General features: G+C 35.0%; 1 protein-coding gene across 2 annotated transcripts in view; it reads left to right on the plus strand.

The window, feature by feature from the left end:
* The first annotated feature begins 533 nt into the window (after nucleotides 1-533).
* Nucleotides 534-23,736, plus strand: part of LOC138710835 (zinc metalloproteinase nas-15-like) — a 152,630-nt gene continuing 129,427 nt past the window's right edge. For both annotated transcript variants that reach the window (XM_069841980.1, XM_069841981.1), the window contains exons 1-3: nucleotides 534-669; nucleotides 4,774-5,095; nucleotides 16,557-16,617. In XM_069841980.1, coding sequence (XP_069698081.1) covers nucleotides 4,796-5,095; nucleotides 16,557-16,617 — 361 coding nt within the window. In that variant the 5' untranslated portion in view covers nucleotides 534-669; nucleotides 4,774-4,795. The remainder of the gene's footprint in view (nucleotides 670-4,773; nucleotides 5,096-16,556; nucleotides 16,618-23,736) is intronic.

The raw sequence follows: 23,736 nt of genomic DNA on the forward strand, positions 1-23,736 counted from the left end.
AAAAGCCATAAGTAAGTAAGGTGACAGTGGTGGTGCATTCTACACAACTCATAGATCTGCAGAGAGAAACCGGAATCCCTAAGGATCTATCCACTGACTGGAACATCAAAACTCATGTAGATCTATGAGGTACGACACACTGTCACCAAAAATATGGTATGCTGATGTGATGGCTGGAGAGGAATGCGTGGTGTGGCGGATGCTGGGGCCGGCTTAGCCGGGTAGCACAAAAAGCCTACTTGTACTGGAGTGCTTAGGGATGCTTCATGTCCCGTCTTATAAACACCTGTATACCTGTGTCATTCTATATTTTTATTAATCTGTTATTGCTCCTAGTGGCTTCTGAATTTTAAAATGGTAGTTAAATAAAGTAGTACTTGCTTCTATAGGCTACTCATGCTTTGTTAAATAAATGTATTTTAAAAATGGAGCTAACTGAGAATGAAGCACCGAGAATATTACTTGGTATATACTGGTGTTATCTCTCGCAATGTTGGAGAATACACCTGCCACCTGCAGTTATATAAATTTGAGCAAGTCATGGCTTTAACCCCACAGTGCGGGTGCTAGGTTGTGACTGCGGAGCTTATAGCATTTTATGTAACGTTCAGTGATCGTAGGATTTGCGTCGCTCTGTTTATTCTTTGTCCCTCGGGAAATAAAGAACCGGTGAGAAATTGAAATTAGTCTACATACAAAATTGATACAAAATTGATTTTGTCGTGTTTCATTATTTTTACGAATTTCGTAATGGACTAACATTGAGACAATTTAATATTTTATTCCGTAATCAGTAACATTACAATCCCTAGATATACGTCTATTCTTCTAGTTAGTGATACAACATATATTTCTGCTTCAGTGCCAATTTGTTTTGCGCTCAATACGTTAACTCATACTTCCATTACTACCTCTAATTAAACAAATATTCATTGTTAAATATTCCTCTTGGTTTATAACTGTAAAATTAAATAAACAATCTATGAACAGAACATGTTTATCGAGTGAACGTGAAAATATTTATGCATGTGTATGATTCAGAGTGCGTGTATACTGTATGTGTGTTTTTATCGTTTAGAACTGTTATGTTATTAAAATATTGATATTGATTCAGGAACGTCTATGTGGGTAAAATGTGATTGTTTTGTTACAGTTGTGTGTAAGTTTTGTAGGTCCTATTTTTGCATTTGCTTTTCTATATCGTTTAATCATGCATGTAAATTTGCATAGCAACGTGTTTGTCAATGAATATTTAATTTTGTGCCCTAAAGTAGATTTGTGCACAATTGTATGATCGTATTCATGTGTAAATTTATATAGGGTAAGTGAAGATAGTAACGCCTCAATTAAAAAAACGGCTTACAACTGATCAGAAATACGGACAACAATATTGATTTTGTTTACATATTGATCATTTGTAGCCTCTCCTGTGGAATGTACATTAGTGGCAAAAAAGAAACCGGACCGACCCTTGTTGCTGATTTCAGAGCATTGTTCACTCCAAAGCACAATAGACTGGTAACTAAGACTTTCGTGGTTCGAATCCTGCTTGGGAAGAAAACTTTTTTTGTTCCTTATTCAAATTTATTCCCAATACTTTTCCATTGCAGCGATATTTTACTACTTAACTTATTATTATGTATAAATGTTTGTTTTAAATATTTACATATAAGACAAATTACACCCAAAATAATGTATTAAATCACAAGTCTTAAACGATAGAATAGATAATAAAGTTTAAAATAAGAAATTATTTATTCGATAATAATTAATAGAGGAACACGCTGACATCTATTTAGTAAAACAAAATTATTTGATTTGATGGTATTTAAATTATTAATAATGTGGCTCCAATCTGTTAATAAAATAACTGAGATTGTTTCCAGTACGCTAGCACTCCAATTCTGGAAAGAATCTTCATGAATGCAAGGATTATATAAGGTTCTGGAGTAAAGCGATTTCTGTGTTTCGTTTTGATTGATGTTAGTGCTCACACAAGTAAGGTTGAGGGAAATGGCAGGGGGTGTGAAATGAAGCATCACTGTGCTCCTTGAACTCTTTGTGGGCAGAAATCTAAAAGCCGCAGATTGACGTGTTATCGAATTTCATTTTCAGTTAACCGTCGATGAGCATGTTTTCTTTTAATCTTAAGGGAAGTGCAGGGGAATTGATAGTGGCGATGTAAAAAGGATTGTAACGCAATGTTGGGTGTTGTCTTCTCTCTTCATTTCTGGAAAGTGTTTCGAAAATTGTACCCTGAGATTTTTCAAGTGGCATTTCATTTACAGGCCTGAAATTTAAAAATTGTCTGAAAACCAATTACTGATTTTCATAAATTTTTATCACTGATTTCAGTAAAAATATTGAAAACGTTTCATCACCTATAATTTTTCACAAATTTCAATTTTCAAAGTTTTGATTTCAACTAATACATAATCACTGTATACAGTATTGATGAAAATAATACATTGAAAGAATAATTTTATTATGTGAATCATTATATTGTACCGAAATAAACAGTGTTGCCCCTACCTCGGCTCAGTTTCAATTAGATCTTTGTGAGAGGTAGTTCTATCACAACTAGTCAATTTCTAAACGTGCTATTTCTCTTTTTCTATTTTGTGATTCTTATACATATAGGCTTAGTGATATCTTCAGTTTGAGTCTACTAAACGGTTGCAAGGAGTTGTCTTAATTCACCTGATAACTTTTGTTACATTTGTGGGAAAGTTTGACAGATCAAAGTCTCCTCTTTCCACTTTATATCAAACTTAGACTCATAAAATAATTTGTAGACGAACTGCTAAAAGGAGAGTGTTTAAAACGCGTGAGTAAGAAGTTCGTAGGATTATTATCAGAAGCAAAAGTTAAAGAAAGTCTTTTCGTTGGTTTAAATATTCGGAAACTTATGAAAGATGAAGTACGAGTATTTCAAACAAAAATGAAAACAGTTCAAAATGAGGTCAGAAAAACTTTCAAAGTAATTTTACAGAAATTTTTGGGAACTATAAGAATCTCAAGTGCAAATAGACAGTGGAAAATAATATGGTAATGAGATTCATACAACTGGGTTGTTCGATGAGCGCAAGATGTACTTCCTACATGATCATTTAAACTTAGTTTCCCCGAAAATCTTGGTGTACCAATTTCTAGCCCACTTTGAATTTCGAGGCTAAATAACCTCTGCATTTGAAAGCATCGTTAAATAAAATACTACTACTACTACTACTACTACTACTACTACTACTACTAATAGTACAATTATTACTATTAGGTCTCCTATTATTACTATTCCTACTACTGCTATTACCACAAATAATACTTATTATTATTACTATTGCAACTTGTACTATTACTTACAATAGTACTAATACTATTACTATATCACTACGAACATTAGTACTACTGTTACTATTATTACTATTTGGTTTGCTATTACTGCTACTGTTTATTACTACTAATAGTACATTTCTTCTCGTACTGCTATTACTACTAATAATATCACTACTATTATGTTATTACTAGTACTACCACTACTATTACCAATACTATTACTACTACTGTTATTACTACTAATAATAGGCCTACTAATATTAATATTATTACTGCTAATAGTACTACTAGTATTACTACTGCTATTACTACTAATAGTACTACTACTATTATTGTTATCACTATTACTAACGCTACTAATACTGCTATTACTATGCCTACTAATAGTATTACCACTATTACTGTTAGTACTATTGCTATTACTACTAATAGACTTACTAATATTACTATTGCTATTACTAAGCCTACTAACAGTATTAATGTTATTACTATTACTGCTATTATTACTAATAGTACTATGACTTTTACTACTCATAATACTACTATACTATTACTACTATTGCTGTCACTACTAATAGTATTAGGTACCACTATTATTACTAATTGTATTACTACTAATAGTACTGTAGTACTATTACTACTCATAATACTACTACTATTACTAGTATTACTATTACTACTAATAGTATTAATACTATTAATATTACTATTACTGCTTTTACTACTAATAGTACTATTACTGTAACTACTCACAATACTACTCTATTACTATTACTACTATTATTATTCCTAATAGCACTACTACTATTACTATTATAAATACTAGTACTACTGCTATCACTACCAATAATACTATTGCTATTGTTACTACTACTACTACTACTACTACTACTACTACTACTACTACTACTACTACTACTACTACTACTAGTGTGAGTGATTTATGATGAAACAGGTATTCGTGTTTGTACATGTGTTTGTTGTATGCTTCTGAAACTTAGTGATTGTGAATATATGAAAACAATTGTTTATTTTTGTGCATTATTTGAAGCTAAGCTGCTCATTGACAGTAAATAATTCAAAGATAAAATCAGTTATTACCAATCGTTAGATAAAATAAGTATTTTTTTATCTCTATTCTAAAATAAAAATAATCAAAATTAAAAACTTAGGGTGCTATTCATAGACATTTCGCTAGCCGGGGCTACGAGCGTGCTAAATAGGATTCATATCTTATCATATCGCTGACACTAGTTTATGAATAGGAAAAACGTTAGTTCGCTGATCATCCATCGAAAGCCCGCGCTAAGAATGTCTATGAATACGGCCCTAAAATTTTAACAAACTCCAATTAATTGAGCGCACAACAAGTACCATCAACTCTGCTGCACTTATGTTGCCGTTTACTCCTCCAATTTTGAAACCCACTTCTTTTAACAGCTTGCAACAAAACCTTTGATCCATGGAAGCGAATCGGATCGAAATGGACAAGATAATAATTGTGCTGGTACCAGTGTTAGTGGCACTTCTCCCTACCATTCAGGGATATTACATTTATCGAACTCCATATAATTCACTGATGATGCAAATAGAGCCCCCACTCGCAGAGCCTTACACAGAGGACAGTGACGTCTACAATGCCGTGCCCTCTGTGCTACTTGCCGCACAAGACTACAGACGGGATGAAGACCAGGCAATAGCTGCTGCAGAACCCGAATCAGCTGAATCCTTCCTAGATTTTCCTACAGGAACGCCAGAGTCTGTGAGTAATGCTAATTCTTCACCTCAAAATTTTACTTGTTATATGAAATATAGAGAAATCACGATATCATTATGCTTCGTATATGTTTTATCAACAGTAATATCACTAGAGGTTTTGATTTATCTAGAGGAAATCAAAACTCGAGTGGGATTTAATTGACTATTACAAGATTAGAAGAAAGTATATGAAGATTAGAAGTCACGAAGTACTCCAATACAATAAAATATTAATTGACTTACGAACATATAACTGTTTCAAATGTATTATTGTACCAGCTCTAAATTACAAATTACGCTAGATGGCAGTAGTGTGTTATGTTTAGCTGTTTTCTTCTGATCAGTTGTGCCAACTATGGAATCTTCATTGAACTCTGTGGACGGTTACTAGTCAAGAAGGCTTTGTTGATTCAGTTTCATTTTTATTAAGAAGTTGCATTCCACTTCAATTATCCGGATAATCAACGTCACTAGACGGATGATTTTCAATAAATCTTAGTATTAAACAATCTCTGATAAGTGACTATTAATAATATCATATAGCTGAAGCTATAACATAACGTAAATAATATAAACAAGTATTCCAAAAGTTTTAATTAGGGATGTTGAAATAAACAAGAAAAGTTTTAATTAACGATGTTGAAATAAAAAATAAACATTAATAATTTTAAAAGGAATAATTATTGAAAGTACAATTTTCAAATTTGAATGTTTTAATAGTTGGTGGTTTTGTTGATGTTATAATAGATGTGTGCGTAAAAGTGGAACTCGTTGATGTGCATGGTGTACCCCTCAACTTATTCAGGATTTCCAAATGGTGCTCTTCATTTATTTGTAAATAGGATTTCAGGGAAGATGCATAGCTATGACCAGTGATCTTTATTAATTCTTGTTCTTGAATGCCAATGCGAGTCATATTTGAAAGTGCTGTGCATCGACTGGAGTGGTTTGTAATTTTCTGTTTTTTTTTTTTTTTTTTTTTTTTTTGACGTCCAGACCAATGCAGTTTGAAATGTTGGCAAACGAAACAAATGCTAGAGCAGTGATAAAAATAAACAAATGCTAGGGACGCGATAAAATTGTGCGATAAGCAGCCATGATTGGTTGATAGACGTCCTTTCGTACCGTTTTATTGATCAAAAATAGTATGACGTAGTAAAAGTGTAATAGTCAGAGAAATAATGTCTATGTTCATGTTTTCACTTGATGATTTATTTCAGTTTTTTAATATACATCTTCAATAACTTAGCCAGAAATCGCTTTCACATTGTTATGTCCGTGATCAGATCTTTCCAGTTGTTAACACCCCATTACAGGCATTCTTCATGATCTCATCCTTCCATCTACCCCTTGGTCTTTCCTGAGGTATTTTACTTTTGAAAGTATTTGAATGTTAGAGTTGGACAACACGATTCTTTTTCAGAATTCGATTCCAACGATTCAATCATACCTTACGAATCGATTCTAACGATTCGTTCACGATTCTTCCCAGTCTGCGATTCCAACTGTTCTTTTGAATCGTCAACTAGTCCACGATTCTTCCCAGTCTGCGATTCCAACTATTCTTTTGAATCGTCAACGAGTCCACGATTCTTCCCAGTCTGCGATTCCAACTATTCTTTTGAATAGTCAACGAGTCCACGATTCTTCCCAGGCTGCGATTCCAACTATTCTTTTGAATCGTCAACGAGTCCACGATTCTTCCCAGTCTGCGATTCCAACTATTCTTTTGAATCGTCAACGAGTCCACGATTCTTCCCAGTCTGCGATTCCAACTATTCTTTTGAATCGTCAACGAGTCCACGATTCTTCCCAGGCTGCGATTCCAATTATTCTTTTGAATCGTCAACGAGTCCACGATTCTTCCCAGGCTGCGATTCTATTGAATCGTCAACGAACGACTCACAGGTCACTTTCCTTTGCAAATCACGGGTAGAATAAAAACGTTCTAAATATCTCGCATATATGGCATAAGAGGCGAGACATTGGTTTGTCTCTTTCTCATTGGCTGGAACCATTCATCACGATCTCCATTAGTCTACAAAATTATCCAAGATAGTGTTTCTTAATTATAATTTGTCAACTGAACCTTATTACCAAAAACATTTTTTTTGCATTACATCTCTATTTAACTGTGCAAATTTCAGGCTCGTGTTCATTATTTTTCACACTTAACAAATGCGGTATTTTGATTCCACTCTCACTCGGGAGCATTCAGCACTGTTCGGAAATGTCCGCTGACAGGTTACATCAAACAAGTAAATAGAATTGTGGATTGCGATACCATGCCGATTCGTTACGATTCTTTTGAACTACGATTCGTTGATACCACGAATCGATTCTTACGATTCTTTATTATTAGTCGTTCGAATGAACGATTCGTTCACGAATCGACGCAACTCTAATATACCATATTTCACTTCTGCTATCATCCATAGGTATACATACTGTTAAATTATAATTATTGTTTTCTCTTCCTGATCGATTTCAGCATCATTCTTTCTTCATTCACTCTTCCCAACACAGCTTCATTTCTTATTCTTCTGTTGCGGAAAGCAACGGGAAGCTACCGCATTAATCTTTCCCAAGAAAAAACTGCAAACATGGCACGATGAGTCTTTCCACGGTAAAAGATTCCGAACGTGAATTATCCCACCCATCATAATACACTGCTCTCTGAAATGTTTCATATAAAATAATATTGTTACCTCGAAAAGGAAGCAAAAACTTGGGAAATTGTATTGGATTCCGCTTACCATGTATGATCACGTTAATGTTTTCTTCTTCTTGTTGTGTCATCAATTGTACATTTCCTCGTACGTCAGTAGGCCTATATGGGTTCCTGAACTCACTACTATTCCCTCCTGTTACCGAGTGTTGATCTGCGATATCACTTGTTCCGTCCTGGAAGTTGGGATGATTTTTTTTCTCCATTCCTGCGCCTTCCCTCGGCTTACGTAGCTAACGTCGACTCTCTGCTGTCTTCTTGTTGCTTCCCTCTACAAAGCTGAAATATGTCCACTGTTCTCTCTCGTTCTTCTCGTTAGTCCAAATTCTGGGTGATCTTCATTCCTCAGGAAAAACTCCAGGTCATACCATTTTCCGTTCACTTTCAGGTTATCCTCATACATTTTAGCACAGTGACCTTTCGATCTCGCTGCTTTCATACGAGGTAGTAGCCGTTTTCTTCCATTTCTCACTTCAAATGGCATATCTGTTTCTACTCTCACTCCTGAACCACAGAGCCGTCCTAGATTATTCACAATAGTTTCCCTTACCTTTATATTCTTAAAGCTCAAGAAGATCGGCCTTTTAGTTCCTTTCCCTAACCTGTACGTATGGTCGACATGTTCTTCTCTCAAATTTACTTCTTCTATTTGTTATGGTCTGCTATCAACTCTTCTATCTTCTTACTGATGTTTTCTACCTTTAGCACAGTCTAGTATATACAGTCAAGAAGCTTGAGTTGTGAGGGTGCTAGAAACAATAGACTGTTCGCATTATCTGTAATGAGGCGATATTAACGATCCTAGTGGTTAGCAACTATCTATGGATGCATATTTACTACGTATTGAGCTTCGTGACTGTATATACTAGACTGTGACTTTAGTCTGAAGTTTTCTAAAGCCTCGTTCTTCATTTCTGCTTCTTGATTCAATCCTACATTATGATTCCTTTCCTCTCTACTTAATTCACCTACTTTATCCTCTTCTGAAGTCCCTTTCTGTAGCCACTGTTCCATCTTCTCTTACTGTATCTTCACTTCTTCCAATCATTCTTCCTCAGGCCAATAACCTTTATACTGTGTTAGCGAGTTGTGCACACGCGACTGCTATCTCCGGCGTTCTGCTGTAAACCTCATTCTGTATACAGGTGTAAAGGGTATAAGTGCCATTATTTTAAGTGATGATTGTTCATGTCATAAGAAAGAAACAATGTCCTCACAATTTTTTCTAATTGCAATATTTAACTAATTATTAAAGTTTACAATATCAGGCGTTTGACAACGTTGCTGGATAGGAGTGGAGGGAGTTTACAAGTACACGGTACAGCTCAAGCAAATACAGACATACCGGTACAAAACAGATGCTCTGTTCTAATGCAGGGGCGGACCAGAACAACTGTTGTTTAGAATACATAAAACGAACAGCAAATACAAACTTTCAATCTCATTAATAGAACTTCATGGTAAATTTCCATTTTATTTAACAATACTGGCAATATTGGTCCATTTTTATTGTACGTCTAAAAAATAAACAATAATGGTTTACTGCACAAAATCACACGAACTTTTTTAATGCAACATTTTAATCTCTTCAGTTTCCCTAAAGCAGTACCATTTTTAAAGAAATTTCTGTTTGTGTGATTTTTAAACGAGGTAAGAGACTCCTAGTTTCTAATAATCATTGAGAAACTGCTACAAAATTTCGCCGATTAGGTGACCTGCATTGCGGAAAACATTGACAGTACATCTTCTTGCCTCGCTTGAATTACGACGACTTTCTCCATAAATTAATAACATATGATATTCCTAAACTGTGAATGACATTGTAAGTTGTTTATCGAATCCCTGGTACCTAACTGTCATCCGCTCGGCAGTAGACCTATGGACAGGGAACTTGAACTCAGCTGACATGTACACACGTCTGAGCAGAGTACTGCCTGCTGAACACAAATTTAAGCATGCAATTTTATTTAATTTCACGAAAACGTAATAGATCACACAAATATGTATTTAAACTAATATTAATTAACTCTTTGCTAGATATACCTACTGATGTAATTGTTTTCGTAATTTTACTAAAGATATAAGCAGTATAACGCGAATAAAATAAGAGAATATTTTTCTGGGAAAACTCTCAAGTTTTGACCCTATGTTGTACGGACATTTTTGATCCTGTACACCGTCCCAGACTGCTGTGAAAAGGACGGCACTTATACCCCTTACAATATGTATAGAAATACTGTGGAATTTTTAATGCTGCTGAGTTTCTCAACAAACGAAAAATAAAGCTAAACTGTTGTGAAAATCTTTAATTTATAATTGTAAGAAGTATAGAGAGAAAAAATTTTGACGCTAGGCGTGATTTAATCCGAATTTGTGACTTGGAAATTGGAAGCCCCATTCGTCTGGTTAACGTGTTCCAGCACATAAAATGACGCTCCATGCTGAGGATTAAGACCCTTGTCGCCGTACAGCTACCAATAAAGCATTATAACCACAGCGATTAATTTGTATTCCAACGGACAGTACATCACTATTGACCTCCTCATTGCCTTGTGCCAAGTGATAGCGAGAATGGATGTTTCGTACTGGTAATCCCACATTAATGGACTGGATGGAGGTACTGGCCTAAACTCAAGTCTAATCAGTAGATATGGAAAAATAGCATAAATTCAGTGGGAAATGGGGAGGTGGTTTTAATGAGACGAGGGGAAAAATGGAATGTCATAAACTTTGCAGTGAGTTTGACTGCGGTAATGATTTATCAGGGGGGAAATATGCATCAAGGCATGAGATGAGCTGGCGGGAAAGCCAGTGCAAACAGCTCGTATTCAAATGTGTGTACACTTCATAATATCAGTGAAAGTATAATAAAATTCAAGCCTGTGATCCCAAAACGCGTTACGTCCATTTTACGAAAGGACTGGTCTACTTTTTCTATCCGCCGGTCTACGGACTGAGCGAGATTTCAAGTGACGTGCACAATAACAAAAACTTTTAGGTAACGATTTGTGTTTTTGGAAGAAAACAAGCTTAAAATATGACAGACGTCTCAAACACCGTATTTACAATGTGTGCATGCCTCAAAATAGTAGATTCTATCACCCACATGTACATGAAAGCGGGGCATACACAAAATGAGGGTGACAGTATGTATGACTTGCTTGCTTGCTTCCTTACTTACTTACTTACTTACTTACTTACTTACTTACTTACTTACTTACTTACTTACTTACTTCTAATTGATATCGAGAGGCAAGAGATTGAGCTTCAATGTTCGAAAAAGTTCTCACTACATTTACAATCAGATCTCATGCTTAACTGGGGGACGTGTGACTATATAAATTCTTATAACAAAGATAGCAGAGCAGGTTTAGCGTGGCTAAGATTGGGGGTATGGAAGAGTAATAAAATTGTCAACGAAGAAGGGGAGCGTCTTTGATCGCTTTGCAAAGAAAAGGATTTCTATAATCATATATTATTACTGTGTGTCGAATTGGAACTTGTACAGAGAAAATATTTACCACCCTCGATGCTAAGTCAGAGTAGGAGTTCGCTTGCATGCCTTGACCTCATGGGGAATAGAGAATGGGAACAAAGGACTGGATTGTTCCTCTTGAAGGCGAGAAAGTTTAGAGCTGCAGCTGTCGAAGTCTGCGACGCGAACTGAGGAAGGGATAATAGTATCCACCCAACTGTACACTTTTAGGTCTTTTAGGTTAGGATATATTATATAATGTGTTTTATTGTGTCATTTCCATTTTAATATGTGTGTTCTTGTAGAGAGTAGTTGGATGTAATCATAGGTGGGGGAGGAACCTACAAAGGAGGACTTGTTTCGGGTACAAAGCACGTACGGTCAGAAGACCCGTGCATTGGATTTTAGACAAAATTATGATAATATAAAATTTGTATGTATAATATTACCCAATAAATTCATCATCTACTTACTGCTTTTAAGGAACCTGGAGGTTCATTGCAGCCCTCACATAAGCCCACCATCGGTCCCTATCCTGAGCAAGATTAATCCAGCCTCTACAATCATAGCCCACCTCCCTCAAATTTATTTTAACATTATCTTCCCATCTACGTTTCGGCCTCCTCAAAGGTCTTTTTCCCTCCAGTCTCCCAATTAACACTCTATATCCATTTCTAGATTCGCCCATACGTGCTAAATGCCCTGCCCATCTCAAACGTCTGGATTTAATGTTCTTAATTATGTCAGATGAAGAATACAATGCTTGCAGTTCTGCGGTGTGTAACTTTTTCCATTGTCCTGTAACTCCATCCCTCATAGTCCTAAATATTTTCTAAGCACCTTATTCTCAAACAACCTTAATCTCTGTTCCTCTGTCAAAGTGAGGGTCCAAGTTTCACAACCACACAGAATAACCGGTAATATAACTCTTTTATAAATTGTAACTTTCAGATTTTTTAGAGCAGACTGGATGACAAAAGCTTCTCAACCCAACAATAACAGGCATTTCCCATATTTATTCTGCGTTTAATTTCCTTCCGAGTGCCATTTATATTTGTTACTGTTGCTCCAAGGTTACTTGAATTTTTCCACCTCTTCAAAGGATACATTTCCAATTTTTATATTTCCATTTCGTACAATATTCTGGTCACGAGACATAACCATATATATGTCTCTTCGGGATTTACTTCCAAACCTATCTCTTTACTTGCTTCAAGTAAAATTTCCGTGTTTTCTCTAATCGTTTGTGGATTTTTTCTTAACATATTCACGTCATCCGCATAGACAAGCAGCTGATGTAATCCATTTAATTTCAAACCCTCTCTGTTATTCTGGACTTGCCTGATGCCATATTCTAGAGCGAAGTTATAATGTAAAGGTGATAGTGCATCTCCTTACAATAGAAAAAGGAAAGTATGCTCCAAAGTTGTCCAATTACAATACCTTCAGGGTGGGCCAGTGTCTTTCGATTAACCAATAAAACAGGTGATCCCTATGTCGTGAAATAAATTATCTCTGGTGATTTTTACCCTTAAAATGACCAAAGAGAACATTGGCAAAAGTTTAAATGTTGATGCAAAGAATAACAAGGTAAACTAGGAAAATATTAAAATATAAAATTGACAAAAGAATTACCATACACAGTATTTTATAAAACTTCTTACAAGGATAATGCATTCCAGAAACTCCATGTAAAACTTCAAATAAGGGGTTGGAGTGATGTACGAATGCTGAAACTGCTTTCAAAGAGCAACCAAAAATTTCCATGGAAAAAATTAAAGGTTTAATCTCGCTATGCGAAATGAATGTTATTCCTAAGTAACGCTGGGGGTTTACCAAGCCTTCCACAGAAAGAACGGGAAGAGGAAAATACCGAACGGAATATGAAAACGACGGTGATGACATGTACTAAATTAAAACATTTGTAAACTAATTAAATGCAACGATATGAATGGCTCAATATACACATGGCACGTAGGACTCTAAATCATAAAAAAGTTACAAAAAGGCGGTATACAACAGGAAGTCCAATTAGTTAATTATTTCAGAGTGGGATATGCCATTTTATCCCTACTCACGCAGTTATAATAATTTTTGTTTAGTTATGAGCAAAATATTAGCCTATTGTGGATTGTTAATTAGATACTACAATAGCCCTTAAAACCTATTGCAATTGTAATTATTTGTATAATTCAATTGTATAATAAAGCTAAAGCTCAAGGCACAGATCGCATTAATGTTTTGATGATAAATTTGATTTTAGATATAATTCTCCCTTCCTTGTCTCACATTTTCAACGCTTCCCTCATCACCTCTACCTACCCACTCCCTAAAACCGCCAAACCAATGACTGCAAATGACTACAGACCAATCAGCATTCTTTCCACACTGTCGAAGGCCCTAGAACGCATTGTTTACAAACAGCTGACTGCTTACCTTGGTGCACACAATCTATTGGACACCTGTCAATCAGGTTTTAGAAATCACCATAGTACGACTACTGCTCTACTCAAGATCTCTGAAGACATTCGTGAAGCTATAGACAGACGTGAAATTACTGTATTGACACTAATTATTGACTTCAGCCGAGCTTTTGACACTATCGACATTGGCATATTGATTTCAAAGCTAAGACAGATGCATCTTTCTGAGAGTGCAGTCACATGGATGGACTCCAACCTTCGCGACCGCCAGCAATGTGTATATCATGATAATCGTTCTTCTTCTTGGCGGCACGTGAGAGCAGGTGTCCCTCAGGGGTCTGTACTAGGTCCTCTGCTTTTCACTCTATATATTAATTACATTTCTTCAGTTGTGGAGCACTGCCCATATCATTTGTATGCGGACGACCTTCAAGTATATATACACTCTCGGCCTGATACTCTTAACGAACGTTTGTCGAGCCTCAATGATGATCTTTTGTCAATTAATAATTGGGCAAGAAAATGTGGGCTAAATATCAATCCTGATAAAACCAAAGCCATTCTCTTAGGACAGCAAAGGCTTTTATCCTCTATTAATATGAACACCTTTCAGCTTGTCTCTCTCGACAACAAAATAATTTCTTTCAGCGCTACTGTAAAAAACCCCGGCATCTATTTCGACTCTAATATGAACTGGAATACGCAAATCAGATATATCTGTGGAAAAGGTTTCTCTATCTTTGAAACGCCTGAAAAATTTTCTTTCTACTAAACTCAAACAAATTCTAGTACAGACCCTTCTAATGCCTCACTTTGACTATTGTGATGTTTTGTATAGCGACCTACGTGCTGAACTTTCTCAAAAACTTCAACGTGTACATAATGTCTGCGTCCGATTTATTTTCAATATCCGCCGACATGATCATATATCGGAATATTTTCTACGACTCTCCTGGCTCCGCTTGCAAGATCGACGTTTAGTACATTCTCTTTGCCTGCTATATCGAATTATACATGATTCCACACCCAACTACCTTGCCTCTCGGTTTACTCTCCTAGCTTCACATCATAATCGTAATACACGTTCATAGCACAATCTGTTGCTATCAATACCACGTCATCAGACATCTCTGTACTCTAGTTCTTTGTCTACACCTGTGGAGTAACGGCTAGCGCGTCTGGCCGCGAAACCAGGTGGCCCGGGTTCGATTCCCGGTCGGGGCAAGTTACCTGGTTGAGGTTTTATCTGGAGTTTTCCCTCAACCCAATATGAGCAAATCCTGGGTAACTTTCGGTGCTGGACCCCGGACTCATTTCACCGGCATTATCACCTTCATCTCATTCAGACGCTAAATAACCTAAGATGTTGATAAAGCGTCGTAAAATAACCTACTAAAACTAAAATAAAAAAATCAAGTTCTTTCTCAATAGCCATGGCCCGCTCATGGAATTCGCTGCCGCTGGAAATCAGGGGTAGTCTTAGTCCTCAGTTGTTTAAAATTAGGTTGTTTAGAAATATTTTTAATGCACAGATTTAGTTTTTAGGTATAATTTTTACTTATTATTATTATTATTATTATTATTATTATTATTATTATTATTATTATTATTATTATTTTACACAGTCATTACTTTATTTTCCCATTAACACTAATATCTAGGTAATTGTCATTGTCTCAATGTAACACGTGCTGTGCTGATCATACTAATTGTACTAGTCCTTTAGTTGTGAGATTATATGCATATGTATTAATTCTTTTTTTTTTAGTTAATACTTGTATACTAGAATGTATTTTCCTGTTTGTGATTATGTAGTCAGTCTCTTTTTTATTATATATATTATTATTATTGTTATTATTATTATTATTATTATTATTATTATTATTATTATTATTTTAAAGTTAATACTGATTGTGTATAAGTATTCAATCTCTCTTTTTTACTTTATTACGTTTATTATTATTTTTAAGTTAATATTTGTATACCGGTATGCATTTTTCTGTATGTGATTTGATCCTGGTTGAGTGGAAGAGAAGGCCTGATGGCCTTAACTCTGCCAGGGAAAATAAAACTATTATTATTAATAACTCTAAAAACCTATTAAAATTACAATTATTTGTATTGATTTTTTAAACATTGTTCTTGATATAATTTTGTACAACACATGTCCATCTTGAAGTAAAGTTATAGAAAAGTACGATTAAAATTTTATTTATTATAAAGTGCAATAAATAAATAATTATTTATTGTATTTAATAACTGACTTATATGAAAATCAAAACATGAATTGTAAATTTATTATAAAGGATTAATGCTTCTCCCGAAAAAGTTGCTTTTTTGGCTTGAACTGAGCCGTCCAAATCTTTCCATAAAACTGTGTTTTATTTCACTTAAGATATTTTAAGACATGTTCTACAGTATTTTACATTACAATAAAATTATTATGATTTTTGACTAACCATTGTACACCACGTGGTAAATATACGAATATAATAACCACTGTCTACTACAGTCTTGGGCACAACGTGGAAGTGAAACGGAACTTAGAAACTTCCGCCCATGTTCTTTCCGCTTACGTTGCTTTATAAATAAACGCACGGTACGTACTGTGTATCAGTGATGGATTTCAAGCGATCAGAGCCGAAAGTTCATAAAAGCTATTATGCCTGTCCTACACAATCCGTCACTGAGCAATCTTCCTGTCTACTCGTCTCAGCCAGGGAAAGTGGAGTGTGGAGTTAAGGGGAAATCTTCAGTGGCTCGATTAAAGTATTAGTGCCCAGGCCTGGTCTACTATGAAACGAAAATATCTATTTTAAACATGTAATTTTGTTTTCAGGAGAAAGAAGTACCTGGAGAACCACTGACTCCTCAAGATTTTAAGAACGCTGAAAACCTAGGTGAGTAAATAATTTTTGTTAAAAATAAGTACGCTACATTAATATTTTGTAAAGTTTGGGGACCATAATGAATTCAGTCAATGTGTTTTTTTTAATATGCTGTCAGTCAATATGTTACAAGTGCAACTAGTTGATAGAAATTATGTTTGTAGAAAGAGATTAAAAAGTTGGGAATATTAAATTAGTGGAATTAGTAGAATATGAACTTGATAACTAGAACTGAAAAAGTATTGTTTATAGACTACGCTGCATCGCACGTAGAGCTCTGCCTTTGCAAAATGCTTGTGTGCACACTCGACTATTTACGGTAGCGGCTGCTTGTACAGTCCGCTCCGTATGAATAAACTCCTAATAGAATTTACATTTAAAAGATTACTTGTGTTTCAAATGAAATAACTCGGAACTAATATTAAGAGTAAATTTACAAAAAAAAAAAATATCAATTAAGTGAAACACATTTTCCCCATGTTCTGAATTCAGTCGCCTTATTGTCTGTTCTTTGTTGGATTTTTCTTTTGACATTCTGATACAATCTCACGTCACTTAAGAAGGTTACTATTGAGATGTGTCGAATGTTCACTGTCTCTGCTCCTTACAGACAGTACAGACACGCTGCAAAGGGACGCATTTTGTAAACAATGTACCTATATAGAAATTATTTACTACCTTGATACCAATAGCCTACTTTTCTTCAGCTCTATAACCGAGTAATATTAAAGAAAGGAGAGAGCAAAACTTAACGAGGCACGAGAAGAGAAAGAGAGATAGCAGATGGAAGAGGAGAAAAGAGTCAGAAAATGAGAATAGAGTCAGGAGAGTATAGAAGGGTAAAGATAATGTAGAAAGAAGTCAAGACAGTGAAAAGACTCAAGAGAATACAAGAAAATCGAGAGAGTAGAATGGAGTCACGAGATGAGAAGGGGAGTGAAGAGGGGAGGAAGGGAGTCAAGAGAGTAGAATGGGCTCAAAAGGGGAGAAAGGGAGTGGAGTCAAAAGAGTAGAATAGAGTCAAGAGAGGAGAAGGGGAGTGAAGAGGGGCGGAAGGGAGTCAAGAGAGTAGAATGGGCTCAAAAGGGGAGAAAGGGAGTGGAGTCAAAAGAGTAGAATAGAGTCAAGAGAGGAGAAGGGGAGTGAAGAGGGGCGGAAGGGAGTCAAGAGAGTAGAATGGGCTCAAAAGGGGAGAAAGGGAGTGGAGTCAAAAGAGTAGAATAGAGTCAAGAGAGGAGAAGGGGAGTGAAGAGGGGCGGAAGGGAGTCAAGAGAGTAGAATGGGCTCAAAAGGGGAGAAAGGGAGTGGAGTCAAAAGAGTAGAATAGAGTCAAGAAAGGAGAAGGGGAGTGAAGAGGGGAGGAAGGGAGTCAAGAGAGTAGAATGGGCTCAAAAGGGGAGAAAGGGAGTGGAGTCAAAAGAGTAGAATAGAGTCAAGAGAGGAGAAGGGGAGTGAAGAGGGGCGGAAGGGAGTCAAGAGAGTAGAATGGGCTCAAAAGGGGAGAAAGGGAGTGGAGTCAAAATAGTAGAATAGGGTCAAGAGAGGAGAAGAAGGTTCAAGAGAGTATAAGGGCGAGTCCCTAAAAGTTGTTTTTTTTATAAGTCCTATCCGAAAATATCTCACATGACCTAGGTTCTCATTTGAAAATTCAAAGTTGACCCTACTTACGGTTTGTCTCGGAAGTTCCACCAATCGATTCTTTATATACAGTAGATTTTGGTAACCCAGTGCCACGTAGTTTTCGAAAAAAAAAAAAAAAAAAAAAAAAAAGTATAGCCTACAAGTCCTTTGAAGCACACTGTATATAGCTACTATATGTAAATTTATATAATAGTATATGCATGTGTAGGGGAGAGTTGGGTAGTATCGGACATCGGGTAATATCGGACAGTGATATTTCTTTCATGCTCCACCAGATGGTAGTACCTAAGTAACATGGTTACGTTTCTGTATGCGACATCTGAACACTGCTACTACCATCTGGTGGTAGATGAAAGAAACCTCACTGTCCGATATTACCCGATGTCCGATACAACCCAACTCTCCCCTATATATAAACTGTGCAATCTATTAATTAGGTTAATTATCGTAATTCTGAGATAATAAAGTAAGCTTTTTATGTGTAATCCAGAAAGGGAGAGTCCAGCATATTTGTGTGCATATTACATTATTTAATTTGCTTGTTGCTTTTCGTTAATATTTCGAGAAAATAAATATTCCATACCATAGGCCTAGGTGTCCAAACACCTATAGAACCAGGAGATATTGCATGTCAAGCATGCTCTGCTAAGGTAAAATATATATTATGATAAAAATCCATATAAAATAGGAAAAACGACTTTAAAGAATATGCGCTGCGGGTTGCTTACGCCAGGGGTTACCTCGTACGAGTTACAATTGGACATATATGTTCCAAACAGTTATATTATTCGAAACATGATAAAGGACTTTCATGGTTGTGAAACGCTTAAAAATGCTCCGTAACACGTATGTTTTCATCCTGCATGTAAAACTATGCGGTTATAGCAAATAAACTGCACATACACAAAGGTTTGCAGGCAAAACCAAATTGTTGCTGAAAATGTATGAGTTTTAATCAATCTCGAAGTTCATCTTTTCAGTATTACTCTCCATCTCTTTGTGTAATGTGAAAGTAAAATTATATCCCATTACTCGCAATCCAGATAACCGTCATTGGGTTTACTACCTGCTGTGTAAATGCGCTCCGGAGTTGATGACTGATGGGAAGGGGGAATCAGTCCAATTTCGGAAGCCTCTAATAAATGTTTCATTGCTTCGTGTGTAGCTCACCAAGTGACTAATGCAGAAATCAAATTTCTCATCGTCGTACCTACAATAGATGATAATACTGATTTATTACTTTAACACTGGTTCACATTTTCCTCGTCAGCAATTCTCACACTGTGATAACCAAACCACTAAAATCTTTCTAATATAACGTTTGAAAATTTATCGTAAAACAAATTCTTAATAATAAAAGTAGCCTAGCTACTATTTCCTAGTATTCCAATAAAATTATTCACAAAGACTAAAAATCTTCAGAACTATAATACAATATTTAATTAATTATTAGATATTTTATTTAGATTTCTTGTAAATCAGTATATACAAAGAAATATACTTATAATTTTATTATAAATACTAATGCCTCTGCATATTTCTTACCATTGTTTGACAAGTAGTATAACTTGTAATCTCATTGTAAAGCACTAATACCTTTACACATTTATTTTCATTGCATACCAAGTAGTATAATTTATAATCTCATTATAAATCACGAATGCCTTTGCATATTTATTTTCATTGCACACCAAGAAGGATAACTATAATCGTTACATATTATTATAAATACTATTATTATTATAAGTACTAATGCCTCTGCATATTTCTTTCCATTGTTTGACAAGTAGTATAACTTGTAATCTCATTATAAAGCACTAATACCTTTCCATATTTATTTTCATTGCATACCAAGTAGTATAATTTATAATCTCATTATAAATCACGAATGCCTTTGCATATTTATTTTTATTGCACACCAAGAAGTATAACTATAATCACTATATATTATTATAAATACTAATGCCTCTGCATATTTCTTTCCATTGTTTAACAAGTAGTATAACTGGTAATCTCATTGTAAAGCACTAATACCTTTCCATATTTATTTTCATTGCATACCAAGTAGTATAAATTATAATCTCATTATAAATCACGAATGCCTTTGCATATTTATTTTCATTGCACACCAAGAAGTATAACTATAATCATTTATTATAAATACAAATGCCTCTGCATATTTCTTTCCATTGTGTGACAAGTAGTATAACTTGTAACCTCATTATGAAACGCTATTATATTTGCATATTTATTTTCATTGCATACCAAGAAGTATAACTATAATCATTATAAATACTAATACCTCTGCATATTTCTTTCCATTGTTTGACAAGTTTTATAACTCGTAATCTCATTATAAAGCACTAATACCTTTCCATATTTATTTTCATTGCATACCAAGTAGTATAATTTATAATCTCATTATAAATCACGAATGCCTTCGCATATTTATTTTCATTGCACACCAAGAAGTACAACTATAATCATTATATATTATTATAAATACTATTATTATTATAAATACTAATGCCTCTGCATATTTCTTTCCATTTTTTGACAAGTAGTATAACTTGTAACCTCATTATAAAACATTATTATATTTGCGTATTTATTTTCATTGCATACCAAGAAGTATAACTATAATCATTATAAATGCTAATGCCTCTGCATATTTCTTTCCATTGTTTGACAAGTTGTATAACTTGTAATCTCATTATAAAGCACTAATACCTTTCCATATTTATTTTCATTCCATACCAAGTAGTATAACTTATAATCTCATTATAAAGCACTACTAATACCTTTCCATATTTATTTTCATTCCATACCAAGTAGTATAACTCATAATCTCATTATAAAGCACTAATACCTTTCCATATTTATTTTCATTCCATACCAAGTAGTATAACTTATAATCTCATTATAAAGCACTACTAATACCTTTCCATATTTATTTTCATTCCATACCAAGTAGTATAACTCATAATCTCATTATAAAGCACTAATACCTTTCCATATTTATTTTCATTCCATACCAAGTAGTATAACTTATAATCTCATTATAAAGCACTAATACTTTTTCATATATATTTTCATTGCATGCCAAGAAGTATAACTATAATCATTATAAATACGAATGCCTCTGCATATTTCTTTCCATTGTTTGACAAGTAGTATAACTTGTAATCTCATTATAAAGCACTAATACCTTTCCATATTTATTTTCGTTGCAGAACTATAATCTCATTATAAAGCATTAATACTTTCCCATATTTATTTTCATTGCACACTAAGAGTATACCTATAAATTGTATTATAAATACTAATGCCTCTGGATTTTTTTCGGTTGTTTTACAAGTAGTGTAACTTATAATCTCATCATAAAGCACTAATACCTTTTTCATATTTATTTTCCTTTCTGGCCAAGTAGCATACCTATTAGCTACAATCTCGTAAGTAGTAATAATGCTAACATCACTTTATTTTTTTTTGTTTGCTTGACAAATTGACAATTAGTACAGCTATAATATCAATATAAGGACTGAAACTCTGTTATCACAAACTCTTCGCACACATGCCATAATAGAAGAAAATAAAATATCGTGTCATACATATTTTCATTCCTCTTTAGAGGTGATAGCGGAAAGTTTGAGTATACGAGTTGTTTTGTTGTAAAGAGAATATAGTCGCAATATACATTCACGTGAGCTTTTCTGCATATGAAAAACGTGTGAATTTTGCACATGGTTTCATCGTACTTTCTACGTCTTGCCTGCGGAGATGTGGAAACGCCACTTAAACAGGTATCATATGTCGGTGCTTCCACCACAAACGAGACAATGGCTTGCTGATGTTCTCAACCATTACAGAAAAGTACTCGAACATCAGCACACAGACATTACGTCCAGAACAGATAACGTGCTATTAAAGCTGTTGTTAGAAAGAAGTTTAATACCTTCGTGAGATTATTGCATTTCGACACACAAAAATGTGTAGTGATCTATACTGAACTTAAGACACATGTTATTCTTAAGACAAAACCTTAGAATGATTTTAAAATCCGTAACGTTAAGCCTGTCCAGGATAACACAGAGGGTTTGGAATTGAACGGGTTACATCAGCTTCTTGTATATGCGGATGACGTGAATATGTTAGGAGAAAATCCACAAACGATTAGAAAAAACACGGAAATTCTACTTGAAGCAATTAAAGCGATAGGGTTGGAAGTAAATCCCGAAAAGACAAAGTATATGATTATGTCTCGTGACGAGAATATTGTACGAAATGGAAATATAAAAATTGGAGATTTATCCTTCGAAGAGGTGGAAAAATTCAAATATCTTGGAGCAACAGTAACAAATATAAATGACACTCGGGAGGAAATTAAACGCAGAATAAATATGGGAAATGCCTGTTATTATTCTGTTGAGAAGCTTTTGTCATCTAGTCTGCTGTCAAAAAATCTGAAAGTTAGAATTTATAAAACAGTTATATTACCGGCTGTTCTATATGGTTGTGAAGCTTGGACTCTCACTTTGAAAGAGAACAGAGATTAAGGGTGTTTGAGAATAAGGTGCTTAGGAAAAGATATGGGCTAAGAGGGATGAAGTTACAGGAGAATGGAGAAAGTTACACAACACAGAACTGCACGCATTGTATTCTTCATCTGACATAATTAGGAACATTAAATCCAGACGTTTGAGATGGGCAGGGCACGTATAGGCGAATCCAGAAATGCATATAGAGTGTTAGTTGGGAGGCCGGCGGGAAAAGGACCTTTGGGGAGGCCGAGACGTAGATGGGAAGATAATATTAAAATGAATTTGAGGGAAGTGGGATATGATGGTAGAGACTGGATTAATCTTGCTCAGGATAGGGACCAATGGCGGGCTTATGTGAGGGCGGCAATGAACCTCCGGGTTCCTTAAAAGCCAATAAGTAAGTAAGTAACGTTAGGCCTACAATTGAGTATGATATATCGCTATCTAATGCTCCCATATTCTGACGGTACAAGTCTCAAGTTGAATTAAATAAACTGTTCAACCTTCTTTAAACATCACACAACAATAATCGTGGCCGAAAGCTGTTTATATATCATGCATCACTTGTATGTAAATATGTATGTATATATGTATGTATGTGTGTATATATGTAGGTACGTAGGCCTACGTATGTAATGTATTATTGGATACCTTGAAAGTTTCCTAGATGCATGAATAGTTAATTATTGCAGTGAGTGAGGGAGATAATTATAGGCATCCAACAAGGAAAACTCAGTGCGCAGAAACCAGCGGGCGTGACTGTCTCGCGCAGATGCCGTATGCTCCCGTCCCCAGCATGTTCTCAATCCTACTGCTGGGGAATAAGAGGGGTATAGCATGCGCGCCGCGAGGAGTCCGAACTGAGTTTTGCTTGTAGGATACCTATAATTGGATGGATAGATGGACAAATAAAATTATAGGTAGATAGTAGAGATGAACAACGAGCGAA

Source organism: Periplaneta americana, chromosome 12, assembly GCF_040183065.1.
Source record: "Periplaneta americana isolate PAMFEO1 chromosome 12, P.americana_PAMFEO1_priV1, whole genome shotgun sequence".
Classification (NCBI taxonomy): Eukaryota; Metazoa; Arthropoda; class Insecta; order Blattodea; family Blattidae; genus Periplaneta; species Periplaneta americana.